The sequence below is a fragment of the Alexandromys fortis genome, unplaced genomic scaffold (assembly GCF_014885135.2).
Source record: "Alexandromys fortis isolate MF-2015 unplaced genomic scaffold, M_Fortis_MF-2015_v1.1 scaffold_497, whole genome shotgun sequence".
NCBI classification, from domain to species: Eukaryota; Metazoa; Chordata; class Mammalia; order Rodentia; family Cricetidae; genus Alexandromys; species Alexandromys fortis.
Window position 1 is genome coordinate 69186 of NW_026068384.1, and position 22098 is coordinate 91283.

At 62.1% G+C, this 22098-nt stretch overlaps 5 protein-coding genes and 2 long non-coding RNA genes across 14 annotated transcripts in view; 4 read left to right on the forward strand and 3 right to left on the reverse strand.

Moving 5' to 3' along the window:
• Positions 1-505: 505 nt before the first annotated feature.
• Asmtl (acetylserotonin O-methyltransferase like) lies at positions 506-2693 on the reverse strand. 3 transcript variants are annotated; one of them, XM_050133115.1, is made up of 7 exons: positions 2567-2693; positions 2348-2479; positions 2200-2247; positions 2020-2084; positions 1157-1351; positions 817-986; positions 506-721 (listed from the first exon to the last, which is right to left on the reverse strand). In XM_050133115.1, exons 1-6 carry the CDS (start codon positions 2657-2659, stop codon positions 836-838), a joined length of 684 nt encoding a protein of 227 aa, XP_049989072.1. In that variant the 5' UTR covers positions 2660-2693; the 3' UTR covers positions 506-721; positions 817-835. The 3 variants fall into 3 exon arrangements, with proteins under 3 accessions (XP_049989072.1, XP_049989071.1, XP_049989070.1); XM_050133114.1 differs by having other exon boundaries at positions 811-986; XM_050133113.1 differs by having other exon boundaries at positions 506-986.
• Positions 2694-4166: 1473 nt separating this feature from the next.
• Positions 4167-9562, forward strand: Akap17a (A-kinase anchoring protein 17A). The gene is made up of 5 exons (XM_050133111.1): positions 4167-4301; positions 5108-6123; positions 6522-6670; positions 7577-7817; positions 8491-9562. The coding sequence occupies exons 2-5, from the start codon at positions 5113-5115 to the stop codon at positions 9328-9330; spliced, it is 2241 nt and encodes a 746-aa protein (XP_049989068.1). The 5' UTR covers positions 4167-4301; positions 5108-5112; the 3' UTR covers positions 9331-9562.
• Positions 9563-9639: 77 nt separating this feature from the next.
• On the forward strand, positions 9640-13306 carry Asmt (acetylserotonin O-methyltransferase). Its single transcript, XM_050133112.1, has 8 exons — positions 9640-10006; positions 10549-10720; positions 11023-11155; positions 11318-11386; positions 11895-12013; positions 12119-12262; positions 12606-12728; positions 13041-13306. Exons 1-8 carry the CDS (start codon positions 9923-9925, stop codon positions 13250-13252), a joined length of 1056 nt encoding a protein of 351 aa, XP_049989069.1. The 5' UTR covers positions 9640-9922; the 3' UTR covers positions 13253-13306.
• Positions 13307-16196: 2890 nt separating this feature from the next.
• On the forward strand, positions 16197-21046 carry Cd99 (CD99 molecule (Xg blood group)). Of its 3 annotated transcripts, XM_050133124.1 has the most exons (10): positions 16236-16312; positions 16989-17015; positions 17424-17468; positions 17588-17629; positions 18180-18242; positions 18683-18742; positions 19115-19159; positions 19470-19511; positions 19806-19922; positions 20182-21046. In XM_050133124.1, exons 4-10 carry the CDS (start codon positions 17609-17611, stop codon positions 20212-20214), a joined length of 381 nt encoding a protein of 126 aa, XP_049989081.1. In that variant the 5' UTR covers positions 16236-16312; positions 16989-17015; positions 17424-17468; positions 17588-17608; the 3' UTR covers positions 20215-21046. The 3 variants fall into 3 exon arrangements, with proteins under 3 accessions (XP_049989079.1, XP_049989080.1, XP_049989081.1); XM_050133122.1 differs by lacking the exon at positions 18683-18742 and having other exon boundaries at positions 16197-16312; XM_050133123.1 differs by lacking the exons at positions 18180-18242; positions 18683-18742 and having other exon boundaries at positions 16197-16312.
• LOC126495528 (uncharacterized) lies at positions 16969-17804 on the reverse strand. The gene is made up of 3 exons (XR_007590162.1): positions 17670-17804; positions 17199-17253; positions 16969-17073 (listed from the first exon to the last, which is right to left on the reverse strand). It is a non-coding gene; the product is annotated as an uncharacterized lncRNA (long non-coding RNA).
• Positions 20632-21599, reverse strand: LOC126495529 (uncharacterized). The gene is made up of 2 exons (XR_007590163.1): positions 21511-21599; positions 20632-21154 (listed from the first exon to the last, which is right to left on the reverse strand). It is a non-coding gene; the product is annotated as an uncharacterized lncRNA (long non-coding RNA).
• Positions 21180-22098, forward strand: part of Xg (Xg glycoprotein (Xg blood group)) — a 4938-nt gene continuing 4019 nt past the window's right edge. For all 4 annotated transcript variants that reach the window (XM_050133116.1, XM_050133117.1, XM_050133118.1 and 1 more), the window contains exon 1: positions 21180-21640. In XM_050133116.1, coding sequence (XP_049989073.1) covers positions 21568-21640 — 73 coding nt within the window. In that variant the 5' untranslated portion in view covers positions 21180-21567. The remainder of the gene's footprint in view (positions 21641-22098) is intronic.

Consider the following 22098-nt stretch of genomic DNA (forward strand, 5'->3'; position numbering starts at 1 on the left):
GCAAACTCAAGATAAATAAATGAATTCATAACAAAGTAAATTTGTGACGAATAAGTAAATTCATAATGAATAAATTTATACCGAATAAATACATAGCAAATAAATGAATAACTGGATAAATAATAACTACATGACAAATCCACCATAAATAAATGAAATTATTAAATGAATAATAATAAATAAATAATAAATAAATAAATTTATTAAATAAATAGATAATAATTAAATGAATGAATGGATGGATTAATAACAAATTAGTCAGTAAATTAATAGGTAAACAAATTCACAATAAATAAAATCGACCGAAAGAAACAAACTTGAGATAAATAAACGAATTCACAATAAAATAAACCCATGACAAGTTCAAGATGAATAAATTCATAATAGATAAATCTATACTAAATAAATGAATAAATGAATTAATTAATAATAAACCCACGACAAACAAATCTACAATAAATAAAATCCACCATAAATAAAGAGTCGAGCAAACAACAATCAGGAACGCGAGGATTTATTTCCCCCCCCCAACTTCTGATGAATCGAGGACTCGAACTCGGGTCGCAGTGGGGGGGGGGGGGTAGCCAGGGGTCAGAGGTCACCCGGACACAGGTCACGGGGTCGTCACATAGTCCCTGACGTCACGGGGGGGTGAAAGGGAGGGGGCGCAGGTCATAGGTCGATCCCAGGATTCTCCACGGCAGCCAGAAGTGGGCGGGGCCTGGAGGAAGGGGGGGGCGGGACAGGGAGGTGATTGGCAGCCGGGAAAGAGGACAAGGAGGGGCGGGGCCCCGGGGATGAATGACTGACGCAAACCCGTCCCACGGCGATGACGTCACACGGGGTCGGAGGTCGCCCCCAGCAGCCCCTGCAGCTCGCGGCAGAACCGGTTCAGCGGGAAGCCAGCGGCGCCCAGGAAGTCGCCCTCCGCGCGCTCCACCAGTGCTGCGCCCAGCGCCTGCAGCGCGTACCCGCCGGCCTTGTCCCTGTGGGCGGGGCGGGGAAAGGGGCGGGGCCCCGTCAGGGAGACACGCCCACCAGCGGGGACACGCCCACTTCCCCTTTAAGTGCTTTAAGGACCTCTCCACACCCCGCCCCCGCCTCCGCAGTGACGTCACATGCCCCGCCCCTGCAGGCCCCGCCCCCCGCAGCTCACATGGGCTCCCCGCTGTCCACGTAGTCACGCATCAGCTCCTCCGTCAGCTCCGAGAACGTCACCCGCGTCTCCTCGTGGAACAGCGAGGCCACTTCCGGGTCGGGGGGCGGGGCCACGGTGTCACTTCCGGGTTCGGGGGTAGGGGAGAGGACGATGGCCACGGCCGTGATGACGCTGTGCTGGCGCCCGCTCAGCCTGCGGGGTGACGAGGGGGTCACACAGGGGTCACAAGGGGGTCAGACAAAGGTCACGAGCCCCCTTTACCCCAGGCCCCGCCCCCTGCCCCGCCCCTAAATCCCCAGGCCCTCCCCTCTCCCCAGAAACCGCCCACCTCTCCCCAGGCCCCTCCCCTCTCACAAGACCCCACCCACTCTCCCCGGCACTCCCCACCCCCAAGGCACCACGCCTGTCCCCAGGCCCCGCCCCCTTTATCTCCAGGCCCCTCCTCTCTCCCCAGACCCCTCCCTGTCCCCAGGCCCCGCCCCCTTTATCTCCAGGCCCCTCCTCTCTGCCCAGACCCCGCCCCTGTCCCCAGGCCCCGCCCCCTTTATCTCCAGGCCCCTCCTCTCTCCCCAGACCCCTCCCCTGTCCTCAGACCCCGCCCCCCTGTCCAGGCACCTCCCCATATCCCCAGGTCCCGCCCCCTATCCCCAAGCCCCGCCCCTTCAATCCCAAGGCCCCTCCCCTGTCCTCAGACCCCGCCCCCCTTTCCAGGTCCCTCCCCATATCCCCAGGTCCCGCCCCCTATCCCCAAGCCCCGCCCCTTCAATCCCAAGGCCCCTCCCCTCTCCCCAGACCCCGCCCCCTTTCCAGGCCCCTCCCCTCTCCCCAGGCCCCGCCCCCTGCTCCCAGACCCCACCCACATGCGCAGCATCCGCATGGCGTCCTCCTTATCCTCTGGCTTCTCCAGGATCTCCTGGTCCACGGCCTGGGGGGAGGAAGAGGGGGCAGGGCCGACGTGAGGGGCGGGGCCAACAGGCGTAAGTGCGTGGTCACGGCGAGGGGCGTGGTCGCCGTGGGTGGGGCGGGGTCTCTGTCCTCACCACCACGGTGTCGGCTCCAATGACGACATCCGGGGCCCGCTGGTCTTTCTGCGGGGGCGGGGGGCGAAAAGGGAGAAATGACGTAAGTGGGCGGGACCCAGGTTTGACGGACAGCCGCGAGGGCCAATGGCCCCCGCCCCTCGCTCACCGCGCGCAGGCGCAGCGCCACCTCCAGCGCCTTCCGCCGCGCGTTTTCGCGGGCGTAGTCGTGCGGGGTCGCGAATGCCGCGGGGTCCAGCGTCTCGGGGAACCGGGAGGGCACGACCTCGAACCGGAGACCCTGCGGGGTCAGGGGTGAGAGGTCAGGGTCACGGCCAAGCCCCGCTCGTGCCCGCGCAAGCCCTGAACCCGCCCCGGAAGCGGTCACCGTGTAGCCCAGGATGTCCCGCCTCCTCGGGGACGCGCTCGCCAGCACCACCCGCCGCCCGCGGAGCCGCCGCAGCACCGGGGTGAGCGCCATGGCCCGCGTCTGGACGTCACTTCCGGTGCGCGCATCCGGGTCCCTCCCCGCTGCCGTTCGTTCGTACGGACGAACGCGATAGGGCAGGTGCGGAGGAAAACATGGCGGCCCCCATCGGGAGAAACTTCCTTAGGATTTCTGCCGTACAGCCGGGGAATGCCTTGTGAAAACATGGCGTCCCGCACAGCGGAAATCCGGTTCGGAGACGGAGCTTCCGTACGGATCGGCGCGCGCGGTTCCCGAGCCCACCCTTGGAATGTTTCCGTACAGCCGGGGATTACCGTGAAAACATGGCGGCCCGCACAGCGGAAATCCGGTTCGGAGACGGAACTTCAGTACAGAGCAGAGCGCGAGGTTCCCCATCCCTTGGCGGCCGCCGTATAGACGGGGAATACGCCGCAAGCATGGCGGCCCCCATAGGGGAAATCCGGTTTGGAGACGGAGCTTCCGTACAGATCGAAGCGCGCGTTTCCCGATCCCGTTGCTGCTGCCGTACAGCCGGGGATTACGGTGCAAACATGGCGGCGCCCACAGGGGAAGTTCCATACGGAGGAGAGCGCGCAGTTCCCGACACTCTCTTGGAAGCCGCCGTACCGGCGGGGAGTTCGGAGAAGACCCGGCGGACCCGTAACTTTAATTTCGGTCTGCCGGAAAGCTTCCGGGTCATAGGGCGCGCGTCCCGCGGTCCTCGGTAAACACCGCTAAGCGCCGTTCTCGCGGCGGGGCCCGATTCACCCCGGAACCAAAGGGCCAGGCCCTCACCGGCCAAGGAACATCCGGCGGAAGCGGACCCGAGCGGCTCGGCGTTCCCGAGGCGGACGTTTATTTCAGCGGGTCCGGCCGGAACCGGATGTCCGGCTGGCGGAACTTTTTTTTCCGCGCTCACGAAAGCGTTTCCTGCGTCTTGCGGTCCTTTTTTTTTTTTTTTTCGGGTACGGAAGCGCAACTAAGTTCGTCGTCCGCCGGCCCTCTTTTCCCGAGTCCTTTGTTCCGCAGATCTTCTTCGCGCGTTCCTCGGACGGTGGGTATTTTTTTTTTTCGGAAGTGCAAAAGCGCGTCCGTCAGCCCGCGGAACGTTTCCGGCGAGTCCTGCTGCAGGAGGAATTTTTTTCGTGCACCCGGAAGCGGGATCAGGTCCTAGGCCGGCGGTATTTTTTTCGCGCGCACGGAATCTCCTTCCGGGTAATGCCGAACTTTTTCGCGCGCCCGGAGGCGGAACAGGGTCCCTCATCCTCTGTTACTTTTCTTACGCTCTCTAACCCGCGTCGCTGACCCGGCGGAACTTTTTTCGCGCACCCGGAAGCAGAACCGAGGTCCTAGGCCGGAAGTACTTTCTTCACACTTCCGGAACCGCAAGGCTCAACACGCGGAACTTTTGTCGCGCGCCCGGAACGGCGGCCTTGAACGGGCGGGAGTTTTTATACGCGTCCGGAGGCGGAAGTGCGTCCATCATCCTCCGTTACTTTTCTCGCGCGCCCGTAACCGCGGCGCTGACCGTGGGGAACCTTTCTCGCGCGCCCGCCCGGAGGCGGAAGTGCGTCAGTGGTGTCCGGGCAGCCGGCGGGCAGCGTCGCGAGCGGACGGAGCGGCGGCCACAGCGGAGGCCGCGGACGGGGTCGGAGGCGGAAGCGGAGCCCGGACGGTGAGTGCGGATCCGGAAGTCGGCCAATCGCCGCGGGGCCCGGATCGAACCGGTTCGGGGCGGATTCGGGCGGAGGACGGGGACGGAGGGGAGGGGAAGAGAGTGGGGCCTGGGTGAGGGGCGGAGGGGGAAGTTGGTGAGGGGCGGGGCGAGAGCGAGACTCCCCGGAGGGGCGGGGCTTACACGGGTGGGGCGGGGCTACTGGCTAGGACGGGGAAGAGGATTGGCCAGGTTGGTGGGGAGGGCGGGGCTCTTGTACGGGGGTGGGGATTGGCTAGCAGGGCGGAGCCAGAGGGCAGAATGGGGGTGTGGCCTTCGTATGGGCGGGGCCAAGCGGCCGGGCAGACAAAGGTGAGGGCGGGGCCAGAGGATAGAAGGGTTGGGGAATGGCCAGGATGGTAGTGGGCGTGGCTTGTGTGGGGATTGGCCAGGACGGTGGAGGGGGCGGAGCCAGGATGGTAGTGGGTGTGGCTTGTGTGAAGGGCAGCATTGAGGGCGGGGCTTTACCGGAGGTGGGCGGGGCTGGCACCCGAAGGGGCGGAGCTACAGCTCAAGGCGTGCACAGGGATTGCTCCTGGGGACGTGGTGGGCAATGCCACAAATCAGGACAGGGATTGAATGGACAGGAGGTGGGCGGGGCTGATACCCGAAGGGGCGGAGCCACAGGACGGGGATTGGTCCGGGTAACATGGTGGGTGGAGCCACAGCTCAGGACTGGCCGGACGGCAGCTGGAAGGTGGGCGTTTCCCTCGCCGCCAGCCCCGCCCCCTCACTGCCAGCCCCGCCCCTTCCCCCCCCACCCGCAGCCGCCATGGCCGCCACCATCGTGCACGACCCGTCGGAGGCGGCGCCACTGTGCCCGGCGCTCGGCCTCTACCTGAAGCCGATCACGAAGCTGGCGATCAGCGTGGCGCTGCCGCCGCTGCGGCCTCCAGGGAAGTCGATCTCGAACTGGGAGGTGATGGAGCGGCTGAAGGCCATGGCCGCGGGGGCGGGGCCGGGGGCGGAGCCCGAGGCTGCGGCGGGAGCAGGGGGCGGGGCCGGGGGCGGGGCCAAGCACGCGGCCTTCTCCTCGCTGCGCATCGCCAAGAGCACGCTGGACTTCATCCGCTTCGAGGGCGAGGTGGAGCAGCGGGCGCTGGTGCGGCCCATCCTGGCGCGGCTCGACGGCCGGACCATCAAGCTCGGCGGCTTCGCCGACCCGCTCCGCGTGCGCGCCGCCGAGTTCCGCCCCGACGCCCCGTCCCGCCACGACTGGGACGCCTTCTTCCGCGACGCCCGCGACATGGACGAGGCCCGGCCCGGAGAGAGGCCCGACACCATCCACCTCGAGGGGCTGCCCTGCCGCTGGTTCGCGCCCCGCGGCGGGGTCGGCGGCGGCGGTGGCGAAGCTGCTTCCGCCAGCACTTCCACCAGTTCCGCCAGTACTTCCGCCAGTACTTCCTCCCGCGGTGAAGCCACTTCCGCCAGCATTTCTGCCAGTACTTCCGCCGCGACCCCGTCCCCGGACCGGCCCAGCGAGGCGCTGCTGCGCCAGGCGTTCGCGGCCTTCGGCGAGATCCGCCAGGTGGACATCCCCATGCTGGACCCGTACCGCGAGGACGCGTCGGGCCGCGGCGGCTTCCACACGTTCGGCTGGGGCGGCGGCAGCGGCGTTGGAGGCGGCGGCGTGGGAGGCGTGGGCGGCGTGGGAGGGCTGCACTTCGAGGCCTACGTGCAGTACCGCGAGTACGCGGGCTTCGTGCGCGCCATGGCGGCACTGCGGGGCGTGAAACTCATGTTCAAGGGCGAGGACGGCAAGGCCGTGGCCTGCGGCATCAAGGTACGGGGACGCGGCGGCGGGGGGCGGGGCCGCGGGGGGCTCGGGTTCGAGGTGATGTCGGGGAGGGCGCGGGGCATTGGGCTCGGGTTCGAGATGACGTCATCGTGGGGCTTGGGTTCGAGGGCATGTCTGTCGAGGACGTGATTTTTGGCGGGAAAACGGCGAGGGCGCCACGGTGATGTAATGGTGGGCCGAGTCAGGGCAATGACATCACCTTGCCCCCGGGGCCATGGGGGTGATGTCATCATGGGGTGATGTCGTGGGGCTCGCGTTCGAGAACATGTCTCTCGCTGCAGCCGACGTGATTTTTGGTGGGAAACGGCGGCGGCGCCGCGGTGACGGGACGGTGGGCAGGGTCGGGGCGATGACGTCACCCCGCGGCCCCGCCCCCCCCTCAGGTCTCATTCGACGCCACCAAGCACCTGAGCGAGGCCTCGATCCGGCGGCGGCAGCTGGAGCGGCAGAAGCTGCAGGAGCTGGAGCTGCAGCGCGAGGAGCAGAAGCGGCGGGAGCGTGAGGCGGAGGAGCGGCGGCGGGCGGAGGAGCGGTGAGGGGGCGGGGCTTGGCGGGGTCACGGGGGACGGGGAAAAGAGGACTTTGCCTTGGCTCCTGGTGGTGATCCCAGGGGGCTCATGCATATGCATATCCCGGCATGCAAATTAGGTCCCAGCCGCTCACGAATATGCAAATCGCAGCATGCAAATTACCCCCGTGACATGAATATGCAAAGGAGGCTCTGCTCCGTGCTGCATGAATATGCAAATCGCCTGTGATATGAATATGCAAATGAGACTCGTGAATATGCGGCTTGCTGTGTGCAAGCGGTCCTTGCCACTCTCGCCATGCAAATGAGGCCCTAGCAACTTGTGAATATGCAAATTATATCATTAGATTCTCCCATTGCGTGCATATGCAAATGAGGCTTTGGCCACTCGGGCGTGTGCAACTTGTAGTATGCAAATGAGCCATGCTACGTGATTATGCAAATCCCACCATTCAGACGAGGCCCTGGCAAATCGTGAATATGCAGATCGCAGCATGCAAATCACCCTCACTGCATGAGCATGCAAATTAGGCTGTGCCAGCTGTGCGTATGCAAATGGTGCTCATGAATATGCATCTTGTGGTATGCAAACGATCCTTGCCACTTGAACTTGCAACTCTGCCATGCAAATGAGATCCTGGCCGCTCATGAATATGCAAATCACAACATGGATATGTCTCAGCATGCAAACAAGGCCCTGGCCACTTGTGAATATGCAAACCAGTCCATGAATATGCAAATTGGTGCAGGTCAGGTATGGTTATGCAGGTCGCATGCAGATCCCAAGCCTTCCTGGTGGGCCCACGCAGAGGATTCTGGGAAATGTAGTCCACAGGACCCAGACTCCCCGCCCCGAGGCCCCGGCCCCTATGACATCATCCTGACCCCGACCCCCCCGCGACCCCGCAGGAAGCAGAAGCAGCTGGAGCAGCAGCAGCGCGAGCGCCGCCGGGAGGAGAAGCTGCGCAGGCGCGAGCAGCGGGCGCGGGACCGGGAGCAGCGGCGCAGCCGACGGCGGGCAGAGAAGCTGCAGGCCGAGGAGCAGCGGCGGCTGCAGGAGAAAATCCGCACGGAGGAGCGGAAGCTGCTGCTCGCCCAGCGCAACCTGCAGTCGATCCGGCTGGTGGCCGAGCTGCTGGGCCGCGTGGAGGTGCGTGGGGGGGCGCGCGTGCGAGATGCGTGTGTGCGTGACACGTGTGCGTGTGTCATATGCGTGTGAGTAGTGTGTGCGTATGTTTGACACATCTGTGTGTGATATGTGTTAGTGTATGCATGACATGCATGCGTGTGGTATGCGTGAGTGTGTGTGCACGTGTGCACATGCGTGAGGGTCTGTGCGCATACGTGGGAGTGTCTATGTGTGTAAGTCTGCGCGTGAGTGCAGCACACGTGTAAGGCATGTGCACGTGGGTAATGTTTCTATGTACATGTGAGTGCACACGTATGGGCTTCTACGTGATTATGCGCGTGCGTGTGACACGTATGTAACGTGTGTCAGATTGTGCACATGTGTGATATGCGTGTAACTGAGTGTGCATGACATGTATGTAATGTGTGTGCATGTGTGAACACGTGTGTCCGTGCGTGTGACACCCGATCCTCTGCGCGTGTTCCATGTGCGGCTGTCCCGTGTGCGTGCGCGCGAGTCGTAGTTCATGTATCGCGTGTACGTGTGTCTCGTGCACGCGTGTGTCCAATGTAGCACGTCACACGTGACCGCGTGCTGCCTCACGTCTTCTGTTCGCGTGTGCGCTCACGCCCGTGTCACACGCGACACACGTGTGCACTCACCTCACACTCATGCGCGTGTGTCCCCCCCACAGGCCGCGAAGCTGCAGCAGCGCGAGCGTAGCGAGGAGCGGCGTCGCCGGCAGCGGCAGGAGGAGCGGCGCCGCCTGCAGGAGGCCGAGCTGCGCCGCGTGGAGGAGGAGAAGGCGCGGGCGCTGGGGCTGCAGCGGCGCGAGCGGGAGCTGCGCCAGCGCCTGCTCTCCCTGCTGCTCAGCCGACGTCCGGCCGCTGCCGCCTCGAACCCGGACCCTGCCACCGACCCCGCGACAACCCCGGGCGACACCACCGCCACCGACGACCTGCTGCGGCCCGTGCTCGACATCCTGCACCGCGTGACCCACCACGTGCGGGCGCAGCCGCCGATGCAGCAGACGCAGCGTGACTCGCACCAAGACCCCAAGGACCCCGCAGCGGCGACGGCGCCCGTGCCGCAGGTGCTGGCCTGCATCCGCGAGAACGCGCCGGCGACCAAGGAGCCTCCGCCGCCCCCACCGCCACCGCCGCCGCCACGCGACCGCGACGACCACAACAAGTGCAACCGTGAGCCGGGGCCCCCGCGGGACGGCGAGGACGACGACCGCGATCGGCGGGAGGGGCGCTCGCATAGCCATGGCGGCGGCGGGGAGCGGCCACGGCAGCACCGAAAGCGCGCGCGCGTGGATGGCGGCGGCGCCGGCGAGGACGCGGAGGAGGACTCGGAGGACGACAACGGCGCGCGGGTCCCGGGGCGCGAGTGCGAGTCACGCCGGCGGCGGCGGCGCCGCGAGAAGGACAAGGAGCGCGGCAGCAGCCGGGAGCGGAAGCGCAGCCGCCACGGGCGCCACTCGCGGTCCCGGTCGCCTCCGCCGCGGAGACGCAGCGCGTGGAACCGGTGAGCGCGCGGACGGACAGACGGCCGCGGTGCATGCTGGGAAGACGCCGCTGGCGCCCGCAGATCGGATTTTTTTTTCTCCCCCCTCCCCCGATCGCGGTTCCGCTTTTTTTTTTCCTCCCCTGGCACGAGTGCGAATCCGCCACGCGGACTCCGGTGTGGGCGGGGAAACCCCGGGTGTCGTCGCGTGACCGACCGCGTGTGCTTTCTGTGTTTAATAAAATCTTTTGCCCGGCGTCCGCTGTGTGGTCTCTGCCCGGGGTCCGGGTGCTGGGTCGTCCTGGTGCTAGGTTGGCTGGGTGCTGGGTGCTGAGTCATCTGGGTGCTTGGTGCAGGGTGATCCAGGTGCAGTGTGCTGTAGGTGCTGGGTCGTCCTGGTGCTAGGTCTGAGTGATCTGGGTACCAGGTAAAGAGGGTGCTGGGTGCTAGGTCATCCAGGTGCTGGGTCACCGAGTTGCCGTGTCTGCTGTGTGCCAGGCGCCCCGGGTGCTGCGCTCAGTCCCTCCCCCGCCAACTCCCCCGCCCACGCCCGGCCGTAACCGGCTCCGGCCGGCTCATCCCGGATTGACCCAGTTCCCAGCACCCGGGGGTGGAAGATGGCGGAGGCCACGCAGGGGAACCCGGAGGACGGGGATTTCCAGCTCCTCATGGACTACGCGCACGGCTTCATGGTCTCGCAGGTGGGTGCTGCGCTCAGTCCTCCCCGGGGTGCTGGGCTGAGTTGACCCGGAGCGCTGAGTCTTTCTCCCCCCAGGTGCTGTGCACGCAGTTCCCTGGGTGCTAGGCTTAGTCCCTGGCTCCTGTGTCCTGTACTGAATCCCCCTGGGTGCTATGCTTGGTCCTCCTCTGGGTGCTGCACTGAGTTCCCCTCATAAGAGTCAGGTGCTGGGTACTGAGTTCCCCCCCGGGTGCTGTACTGAGTTTGCCTGGGTACTGTGCTCAGTCCTCCCGGGTGCTGCTCTGAGTCCCTTGAGACTAAGGTGCTGGGTGCTGAGTCCCCCTGGGTGCTGTACTGAGTTTGCCTGGGTGCTGGGTGCTTAATACTCCAAGTGCTGCACTCGGTCCCCCTCGGGTGCTGAGCCGAATCCCCTGAGGGTAGGGTGCTAGGTGCTGAGTCCCCTTGTCCTGTACCGAGTCCCCCAGGTGTTGTGCTCAGTCCCCCTGGGTGCTGTACTGAGTCACCCCTGGGTGCTGCGCTCAGTCTCCCCCCCTGCCCCACCAGGTCCTCTTCACGGCCTCTGACCTCGGCCTGTTCGAGGCCCTGGCCCCGGGTCCCCTGGATGCCGCTGCGGTCGCCCGGGCCCTGGGTTCGAGTCCTCGCGGGACGCGGCTGCTGCTGGACACCTGCGCGGGGCTGGGGCTCGTGAGCGCGGAGGAGGACGGTGGGGGAGGAGGTGATGACATCATAAGGGGGCGGGGCCTGTGGCGGTGATGTCATGGGGCGGGCATCGGGGAGGGCGATGACATCATAGGGGCTGGGCCTGAGAAGTGGTGACGTCACAGGGGCGGGGCATTGGGGAGGTGACATCATAGGGGGTGGGGCCTGGGAGAGGGCGACGTCATCGTCCTCCCTGGCCCCGCCCTTTCTCGGCCCCGTGCATATGACATCATCCTCTCCCCTGTGACGTCGCCCTCACCAGAGGCCACGCCCCCTATGACGTTGCCCTCACCAGAGGCCCCGCCCCCTTCCCCGCAGGCCCCGCCTTCTCCCTCACGCGTCTCTCGCGCCTCTTCCTGCTGGCGGGCAGCCCCCTGTCTCAGCGCTCGATGCTGCGCTACCTGGCGGGGACGACGGCGCGGTGCTGGGGCGAGCTGGGCGGGGCCGTGCGGTAGGGGCGGGGCCTGCGGTAGGGGGCGGGGCCCGCAGTAGGGGCGGGGCCTGGGGTAGGGGCGGGGCCTACGGGCCTGCCTGCGAACGGAGTACCGAGTCCTCCTCCCATCATCCTCTGGGCCTCCCCCGGCCCCGCCCACCCCCTCGACCCCGCCCACAGGGAGGGGCGGAGCCAGTACGCGCGAGCCGTTGGCGTGGCCACGCGGGAGCCGTTCGAGGCCATTTACAGGTGACGTCGTCTTTGGGCCTGTCAATCACCCCTGTGTCCCCGCCCTCCCTCCTGTCAATCACCCATGTGTCCCCGCCCTCCTCCCACGAGGCCCCGCCCACCCCTCACCCGCCAGGGCCCCATAGTCCTCTCTGTCTCTACTTCCTGTCCCGGGCGCCTGGGATGCTGGGAAACGGAGTCTTAGTCAGCCACTTCCTGCCGCTGACGCATGGCATTCTGGGAAATGTAGTCTCCCACAACCACTTCCTGTACTACACAGCCACTTCCTGCCGCTGACGCACGGCACCATGGGAAATGTAGTCCCATAGAACCACTTCCTGTCCCACACAGCCACTTCCTGTCACTGATGCATGGCACCCTGGGAAGTGTAGTCTCCCATAGCCACTTCCTGTCCTACACAGCCACTTCCTTTCCCTGATGCAAGGGACCCTGGGAAATGTAGTCCCATAGAGCCAGGACCCAGAAGCCCACTTCTAATCCACCCCCCTCACCCTGGCCCCGCCCCCAGGTCCCACGCCGAGCGCCTGCTCTTCATGCGCGCACTGCAGGACACCTGGAGCGTCTATGGCGCCCGCGTGCTCACGGCCTTCGACCTCTCGGAGTTCAGGGTCATCTGCGACGTCGGCGGTGAGGCCCAGCCCCGGGTGCTGCGCTGAGTCCTCCTCTCTCCCCCGGGTGCTGCGCTGAGTCCTCTCTTTTCCTGGGTGCTGCGCTGAGTCCCCTGTTCCACAGGCGGCTCCGGGGCCCTGGCCGCGGCCTGCGCCCGCCTCTACCCCGCCAGCTCGGTGTCCGTGTTCGACGTCCCGGACGTCGCCGCCGCCGCCCGCGCCCACTTCCGGCGCCCACGAGGGGACCCGGCAGTCCGCTTCCTGGGAGGTGGGCGAGGGGGCGGGGACTTCCTGTTCCCGACCAGGCACTTCCTGTTCCTGACGGGGGGGGGGGGGCCCTTCCTGTGTCCGGTGGGTGTTGCCTGGGGCAGGGAAAATCGGGTCACAGAGGTTACAGGGTGACCCAGGGGTCATAGGGTACACACAGGTCAACCCAATGTCAGCACTTCCTGTTCCTGTCCGGTGTGCGGGACCCCCGGTCCCCGCTGCCTATCAATCACACACCGGGAATGGGAACTCCCGCCCCCTTGACCCGTAAGTCCCGCCCCCAACCCCACTGACCAGCGATGACCCCGCCCCCTGACCCCGATGACCCCGCTGACGACCCCCAGGCGACTTCTTCCGGTCCCCGCTCCCGCGCGCCGACCTCTACGTCCTGGCCCGGGTCCTGCACGACTGGACGGACGCGGACGCCGCGCGGCTGCTGGCGAGGATCGGGCGCGCGGGCGGACGGGGTCAGCGGTGGGGTCGGGTGGGGGTCGCGGGGTGACCCGGGGGTCGTGGGGGGCACAGAGGTCACAGGGGTCACACAGGAGTAAGAGTTCAGACAAGGGTCACGGAATTCATGGGGTCACTGAGGTCACCCCTGGTTCACAGAGTTCGCCAAGAGATCACAGGGGTCACCCAGAGGTCACCCAGAGGTCACGGTTACACAGGGGTCACCCAGAGGTCACAGAGACACAGAGGTCACCCAAGGTCACGGGGGCACAGGGTCAACCACAGGTCACCCAGAGGTCACGGGGTCACCCCGCCCCGCCTCCACCCAGGCTCCGCCCTGCTCCTGGTCGAGGCCGTGCTGACCCCCGGGGGCCGCGGCCCGGCGCGCGCACTGCTGATGTCGCTGACGATGCTGCTGCAGACGCGCGGCCGCGAGCGCACGGAGGCCGAGTTCCGCGCCATGGCCGCCGCCGCCGGCTTCGCCCGCTTCCAGCGCCGGCCTACCGGGGGCGACCTCGAGGTCATGCTGGCCAGGAAGTGAGGTCGTCGGGGCTGGGTCAGGGCGGGCGGGGCCAATAAAGCGACTTCCTCTGTGTGTGTGAGGACCCACTTCCTGTCCACCCTTGTTCCCCACTTCCTGTCCACGGCCTCAGAGAATGCTGGGAAATGGAGTCTTGGGTGCCCACTTCCTGTCTCACAGAGCCACTTCCTGCCACTGACACACAGGATGCTGGGAAACGCAGTCCCACACAGCCAGGCCATGAAAACCCACTTCCTGTCACCACAGCATTGCATTCTGGGAAATGTAGTCCCACCAGTCCCGCTTCCTGCCACTGCCGCATGGGACCCTGGGAAACGTAGTCCCATCGAGCCAGGGCCTAGGAAGACACTTCCTGTCACCACCGCACAGCTTTCTGGGAAACGTAGTCCCATGGAGCGAGGTCGTCATGGCGATGACCCCGCCCCTCAGACAGAAAGTGTCCAAAGACAGGAAGTGGGTGCCCTCCCGCCCCCACAGAGGCAGGAAGTGCACAGGATGACACCGCCCACCCACCGCCTGCCAGTCACGTGATACCTGACGGGTGGGGATCCCGGCTCAGATGATTGACAGCCACGCACACTGGGCTCAAAAATACCTTTTTCCTTTATTGGCGGGCAGGCGGGCGATGTCCCCGGGCCCCGCCCCCTCCGCGGGCGGGCGACGTCAATTCCTGTGACGTCATCGGGGGACGGGGGCCGCGGGGGAGGGGAAATCTCTCTACATGGTAGAAAATGGAGTCACGTGACGGATGGCGTCAGGCGGGGGCGAGCGGAGGGGGCGGGGCCTCCGCGCGGGAGCCCCACCTCTGGCGACGTCATCACGCGGGGGGAGGGGGGAGTAGGAGGCACGTGGCGCGGAATGGCTGGAGGCAGCGAGGTTGGCGTCCCCGCGGTGATGTCATCGGGCGGTGATGTCATCGGGCGGTGATGTCATCAGGCGGTGATGTCATCGGGAGGTGATGTCATCCTTCGGGGCCCCCTTGCGCCGAGGCGTCGGAAACCCCGGGGCCGAGGGCGTCCATGGCGGGGCCTGTGGGGAGAGGGGACGGGGCCGGGTCAGTAAGGGCGGGGATATGCAAATTAACAACGGGGGGGGGGATGAGGGGAGAATTGAAAATTTAGAAAAATTTACAAATTTAAAAATTTTTTCTTCAACTCAAGGAAAAAACCGGAAATGCAGATTCCGCTAAACGTATGCAAACTTATGTAAATTCGTGCGCAGATGCAAATTAGCCCGACTCGCTTATTAATGAGGTTAAAAAAAATCTGGCAAAAAAAAATTTCAGAAATTTTTTAAAAAAATATTGAGTCGAGTCCCAATTCTCCCGGTTCCTTTGAATATTTAAATTTCCCAGCCCCGCCCCGCAGCCCTGGGTTCGAGTCCTGCCCCCGCCCGCTCCCAATGGATTTCAAATTTTTCCGTCAGGGTTCGCTGTGACGTCACGGGAATCCGCCTCCGCCATCTTTCCTCAGTTTTCCTGTTTCACCATCGCAGAGTCAGTCAACAAACGCAGAGTCAGGAACGGGATGGGGTCGGGGCCAGGGGTCACGGGAGGTCATGCGAAGGTCGCAGGGTCATGATGGGGGGTCAGGGGTCGCTCTGGCGTCACAGCCGCAGCCATCTTTTCACCGATGTCTCCCTTTTACCATCGTGAAGTAGGTCAATGCAGCAGAGGAAGTCAGGGATCGGCCTGGGTCACGGGGAGGTCAGGGAGGGGTCATGGGGTCACGCAAGGAGTTCAAGGGACGCGCTGACCCTGCCACCATGTTTCTTGATTTTAATTTTTTTTTTAACGATCGCATAGTCAGTCAACATAAAAATCAAGAATCAACGGGGGCAAGGAGGGGCTTCCAGGGAGGTCAGGGAGAGGTCATGGGGAGGTCGAAGGGTCACGAGGGGGTCAGGGGTCGCTCTGACGTCACAGGCACGCCTCCCGACGCCCTGTTTCCGGTTTCTAACATTTTTACCATCGTGAAGTCAATCAACAAACAGGAGATAGGAACCAATGATGGACGTGCAGGGGCGGGTACAGGGGGGTCAGGCAGGGGTCACGGGGAGGTCAGGGGGTCACAGGGGAGGTCAGGGGTTCACGGTGGAGGGTCAGGTCAGGTGGCCGCGAAGGCGTCACGTTTCCCCGCCGGTCACGTCTTTTACCATCGTGAAGTCAATCAACAAACGCGGATTTTTTTTTTTTCTCCTCTCCGTCCTCACCCGCGGGCGGCGAGGGGCGGGGGGCGGGGCGGGTCGTGACGTCACGGGGCGGCGCCGACGTCAGAGGCCGTGGTCGCAGTCCACGTCGCGGCAGATGTACCAGAGGATGACGTAGAGGATGAGGAGGATGGCGAAGATGAAGAGCGCGACCAGCAGCGCCTTGGTCACCGGCGACACCAGCGACTGCATCGTGACGTCACCGCGGCGCGACCCCCGGCGGCCGCGCGGTGACGTCGGCGGCGCGGGGAGGGCGGGACTTCCGGCCGCGGGTGTCAGTCATCCGCCAACAGCCCCCGCGCCCTTTCCGGTCGGTCGCCGCACCGGGGGCGAAAATCGGGCTCTGAGGTACCCGGGGGAACTACAAAGATGGCGGAAAGGGCACTTCCGGTGCCGGCTCCCCACACTTCCTGTTCCGGCCGCCCAGCCCCATGGGAAATGTAGTTTCCGGGACGCTAAACGGAGCCTCAGAGCCAAGGGAGAGGGCACTTCTGGTGCAGTTCCCAATGCTTCCTGTGCCAGCCACAAGGCCTCACGGGAAATGTAGTCTCGGGGATCCGAAACGGCACCTCAGACCCCAAAATAAAGGCACTTCCGGTGTCGGCTCCCCATAGTTCCTTCCCGGCCGCCAAGCCCCATGGGACATGTAGTTTCCTAGACACGGAACGGAGCCTCAGAGCCCGAGGATAAGGCACTTCCGGTGCAGACCCTCATCATTTCCTGTCCCGGCCGCCGAGCCCCATGGGAAATGTAGTCCCGCCCTCCCGCCCTCAATCACGGCCGTGGCCATGGCTCCCGCGCTCCTGTTTCTCTTCGCGTTCGCGCTGCTCGGAGGCCTCGGCCGGGCCCAGGGTGAGCGGGGTCGGGGGTCGGGAGTCACGGCGGGGTCGGGGGTCACGGCGGGGTCGGGGGTCACGGCGGGGTCGGGGGGGGTCGCGGCGGGTGCGGGTTTTTCGCGTGGGGCCGCTGCGGGCGCAGAGGAGTCCGCGCTGCCTCCTCCTCCTCCTCCTCCTCCTCCTCCGCACTCGCCGTCAATCCCCGGCCGCAGCTCCCACCGCCGCGGCGCGCGCGCGGGGCACGCTGGGAAGTTTCGTTCCCTCCGAGATTTTTTTTTGTTTTTTTTTTTTTGTTTTGTTTTGTTTTGTTTAATTTTTTTTGGAATTTCTTTTTTTTTTTATTTTTAAAACTTTTCGGGCGCGGCTCCCAGCGTCCCGCGCGCCACGCCCACCCTCGCCCCACGTGATTCGGACCTGGGGTCCCCCCTCCCCCGCCGCCGCGCCCCTCCCGTCCCCTCCCACTCGGGACCCCGATTACCCGATCCGTTATCGCGAAGTCAATCAACAAACCTGGGGCGTCGGCCGGGGATCCCCCAGCTCGCGCGTGGGGGCGGGGCGGGGTCACGTGACGCCGGTGACTCAGGCCCGGGTGCGGCTCTGGGCGTCGGCGGCGGGAAAAAATGAGTCACGGGTTGTGAAACTTTTAAATTTTTATTAATTTTTTAATTTTTTGTTTTTTGTTTTTTCCTCAGATTTCGACCTCTCGGACGCGCTCGACGGTGAGTGGGGGGCTGGGCGGACCGCTGCTTCCCGCCAAATAAGTCGGGGAATTCCGACCTTAAAAATAAATAAATATTAATATTATATAATAAATAAATATTAAATAAATGATATTAATTTAAAATAATTGGCAAATTTACATTTTAGGGAAAAAAAGGAAAATGAAGAAATGAAATATTTACCGGGGTGCGGGGGGCAAAAATGAAATTTTCATCCTAAAAATCGCAGACGTCCACTCTTAAAAAAAAAAATGAAAAAAAAAATGAAGAAATTCGGCAAATTTCAATTTTTAGGGGGAAAAAAAGAAGAAATGAATTTTTTAGGGGGAGGCAAAAATGAATTTTTTATTATTCATCTATTTTTTTCGAATAAATCCTAATTTTTAATAAAATTCCCCCCCCCCCCAGAACCGAAGAAGCCGACGGCGCCGCCCAAGAAGCCTCCACAGTCGGGTGAGGTCGTGGGGGGGGGAAACTGAGGCAGGGGCAGCAGTGGAGGCGGGAGCTGGCCCCGCCCCCTCCCTCCCTCCCTTCCCGTTAGCTTAGGCTAGACCCTCCCCCCTCCCCCGCAGGCGGAGACCTGGACCTGAGCGATGCCCTGGGAGGCGGAGATGGTGAGGCCGCCGGGGGTGCTGGGTGCTGAGTCCTGCGTACTCGGTCCTGGGTGATCTGGGTGCTGGGTCCTAGGTGCTGAGTGCTGGGTGATCCAGGTGCTGGGTTATCTGGGTGCTGAGTGCTTGGTGATCTAGGTGCTGGGTGCTGAGTCCTGGGTGCTGAGTGCTGGGTCCTAGGTGCTGAGTCCTGAGTGCTGAGTCCTGGGTGCTGAGTGCTGGTTCCTAGGTGCTCAGTGCTGGGTGATCCAGGTGCTGGGTTATCTGGGTGCTTGGTGATCTAGGTGCTGGGTGCTGAGTCCTGGGTACTGGGTCCTGGGTGCTAGGTGCTGAGTCCTGGGTGCTGAGTGCTGGGTCCTAGGTGCTGAGTCCTAGGTGCTGAGTGCTGGGTCCTAGGTGCTGGGTGCTGGCTGATCTGAGTGCTGAGTCCTAGGTGCTGAGTGCTGAGTTCTCCTGGGTGCTGAGTGACCCGGGATCTGTGGCTGCAGGGGCGGGGGAAGGAAACCCCGCGGCCCCGGGGCATCATGGGAAATCTCCGCCCGCCCCCCCGCAGACCCCGCCCCCCCACCGCCCAGGCCGAGGCCCAAGCCGGATAGGGAGTCCCAGCCATCAGGAGGTAGGGGGCGGGGCCATGCAGATTTATGTTAATGAGGGGTGGGGCGTGCATATTTATGTTGATGAAGGGTGGGGCCTGCAGATCTATGCTAACGAGGGGGCGGGACGTGTGCCAAAAGTCCTTTGTGCGTCCGGTCCACGGGATGCTAATTTATGCTAATGATCGAGTTTGTGGTGGGCGGGGATAATGAGGTCGTATGCTAATTGGTGGTTGGGGCCAGTGCTGGAGTATGCTAATTGGCTTCTCTGCATGCTAATGAGCTCCCTTTTCTGTGTTGCCTGAGATGCTAATTTATGATAATGAGGCACTTCCCGTTAGGCGTGGTGGGCGGGGCCAACGGTGGCGTATGCTAATTAGGTCCTTGCATGCTAATGAGCTTTCTGCGCATTGTCACTGAGATGCTAATTTATGCTAACGACCCCAAAACTCGGGCTTTGCAGGGTGTACGCAAATGTATGCTAATGATCATGCTAACGAGCACGAACCCCGCTAATGACCGGGTATGTAAATGCATGCTAATGAGGACGCAGCACGTGCTCACAGGGGCGTGGCGGTTTATGTAGATGTATGCTAATGAGGGCAAGGGAATGTCTAGCAGGCGCATGCTAATTAGGCCTGGCGTATGCAAATCAGCCGAATCAGGCATTGTTTGGCCTTATGCTAATGCATGCAAATGAACCCAGAAAGACATAATTTGCGTACGCAAATAGGTGTTGACTTCACTTGCATTTTATGCAGATGCATGCTAATGAGCACCTGTCATGCTAATTTATGCAGATCGGGACAAGCCTTTGCTCCATATGCTAATCCATGCTAATGAGCCCCTGTCATGCTATTCCATGCTAATTTTATGCAAATCCGGCCCCTCCCAGGCGACTTCTCCAACACGGACCTGGAAGACGTTGCTGGGGACAGAGGTGAGGTCCCGCCCCCTGTGATGTCATAGCTCCGCACCTGTGATGTCATAGTACCGCCCGTGATGTCGTCAATCTGTGATGTCATAGCCCTGCTCCGGTGATGTCATAGCTCTGCCCCCACGATGCCACGGTCCCGCCCACGGCGATGTCATCGTCCCCGTGATTTCATAGCTCCACCCATAGTGATGTCACCTTCCCCCATATCGTCATAGCTCCGCCCCCGTGGTGTCACAGCCACGCCCCCTGGCTGGTGATGACATCGTCGTCGCGCTGGCCCCGCCCCCTGATGCCATTGTTTCCCCCCCTCCAGGTGGAGGCAAAGGAACCCGGGGAGAGGAGCCTGAGGCGGACCGTGAGGACTCAGCGCAGCACCCGGGGGGGAGGAAGACTTAGCATAGCACCCTGGGGATGAGAGAACTCAGTGCAGCACCCATGGGAGGGGAGAAAACTCAGCGTAGCACCCGGGGGAAGGGAAAGACTTAGCACAGCAACCGAGAGGACTCAGCGCAGTACCCAGGGAGGGGAGGACTCAGCGCAGCACCCATGAAAAGGAGGACTCAGCGCAGTACCCAGGGAGGGGAGGACTCAGCGCAGCACCCGGGGAGTACCGAGCACAGCACCCGCCCCCCACCCCCCCTCCCCGCAGACCCCGCCCCCCAGGGCCTGGTCCCCGGCCTCATCGGGGCCGCGGTGGCCGCGGTCGCAGGCGCCGTCTCCAGCTTCGTCGCCTACCAGAAGAAGAAGCTGTGCTTCCAGGAGCGCGGTGGGTGCGGGGCGGGGCTTCCGGGGTCAGGGGCGGGGCTTCCGAGGTCACGGGCGGGGTTTCTGGGGACGAGGGGCGTGGCTGAGCGAGGGGCGTGGGGCGGGGCTTCCGGGGACGTGGGGCGGGGCTTCCGGGGCAGGGGGAGGGCGGGGCTTCCTTGTGGGTGGGGCTTCCGGGGAGGGGCGGGGCTGAGGGGTGAACGAGGGGGTGGGGCCTCCTCTGTCCCCGCCCCCGCTGACGCATCACTTCCTGCCCCCAGGCTCCGCCCCCGTCTAGGGGGCCCCAAAGATGACGACGTCATCACCGAACTCCTACGCAGCCGCCGGTACCCTGTAGCCCAGGCTGGACTGGAGGAAAAGAAACGTAGCCCAGGCTCGAACCCAAGGCCCTCGCTCGCCGCTGCTGCCCTCAGCCAAAGCCCCGCCCCCATCCATCCGTCGGCCAATCGCAGACACGGTCGCAGGGCTCGTTTGCATACGCAAATGAACGCCCCCGGAGCGGGGAGGGGGGATTTTTTTTTTGTTCTTTTATAGATCTCCAATTTTTTTTTTTTTCATTTCCGACTTTTATTTTAGTGGGGGGTTTGGGGGTGGAGGGGAAAAACTCGGGGATTTGTTTTTATTTTTATTTATTTTTATAAAAAAAAAATTGGTTTTTTTTTGCCCAAAAAATTTTTGGCGGGATTTCGGATTGTTTTCACCCCCCCAAAAAAAAAAAAGAAAAAGAAATAAAATTAATTTTTTAAGTTTTTAGTTAATTTGAAAATTTTGTTTTATTTTTATTTATTTTTTTTTAACAAAAATTTGTGGGTTTTTTTGCCCAAAAATTCTTGGTGGATTTCGGATTGTTTTCACACCCCCCCCCCAAAAAAAAATAAATAAAATTAATTTTTTTAAAATTTTAATTAATTTGGAAATTTCTATTTTTAGATTTTTTTTTCTTAAGTTTTTTTTTTTTTTTTGGCGTCGTTAGCCCAGGCTGGACCCCAGGGCGCCTGCGACGTCACCGCCACCGTGCCAAGTGCCTTGACCCCCGCGTGACCCCCGGCGGTGCTGACGCCGCCTCTCGAACCCGGGACCTCACCCGGGCGCCATCATAATAAACGCTGCTGCTGCTTGAACCCCAACCCTCGGTGTCGGCCTGTCAATCAATCGCGGGGCGGGGCCCGGGGTGGGCGGGGCTTGGCGACATCACGGGCGCAGTGGCAGTCATCCCCCTGCGGTAGCTCCAGGCTAAGAGAAAAAAAATTTCTAAATTCCAAAACGGTCATCCCCCTGCCGCACCTCCGAGCTGGGAAAAAAATTTCTAAATTCCAAAACGGTCATCCCCCTGCCGCAGCTCCGAGCCGAAAAAAAAAATAAAAATTTAACTTTCAAAACGGTCATCCCCCTGCCGCAGCTCCGAGCCGAAAAAAAAAATAAAAATTTAACTTTCAAAACGGTCATCCCCTTGCCGCAGCTCGCTCGGGACCCGGGTCCGAACCCCGGCTGACGCCGCCGCGGGGCATCCTGGGAGGAGCCGCCGCACCCGACCGGTCCGACCGGGAGAACCGAGTCCCAGCACCCGCCCGCCCGGAGGCCCCGCCCACCCCGGAAAGTCCCCGTCCCCCGCCGCCCGGGCCTCAGTTTCCCCCGCGGATCCGGCGATGGCGGCGGCGCCGCTGCTGCTCCTGGCGCTGGCGCTGCTGCTGGCGTCGCCCCGGGCAACGCGCGTGCGCGGTGAGGGGGCGCGGTGACGTCACGGGAGGGCGGGGCCTCCGGGCGAGGGAAAAAAAACCCGAAAAATCCGGATTTTTCCGGATTTTTTTTTCTTTTTAAATAAAAAAATTCGAGGTTTTTTTTTTTTTTTAGGATTCCGCGGGGGATTCTGGGAAATCTCGCGGGGTTTCGGGGTCGCGCGGGGAAAAAAAAACCGGAAAAATTTGAAAAATTAATTAATTTATGATTTTATTAAATTTTTCTAAAATAAAAGTCTCACGGGATTAAAATTATTATTTTTTAATTAAAAACATCCGGGTTCTTGGCGCCCATCCGGGTTTTTTTGTTGTTGTTCCCGCGGGTTCGGGGCCAGGGCGGGAGACGAAGGGGGAAAAGAAAATCGTTAAAAATTTAATTTAGAAAAATTAATTAAATTTAATTTAATTAGAAAAATTAATTTAATTAAATTTAATTAAAAA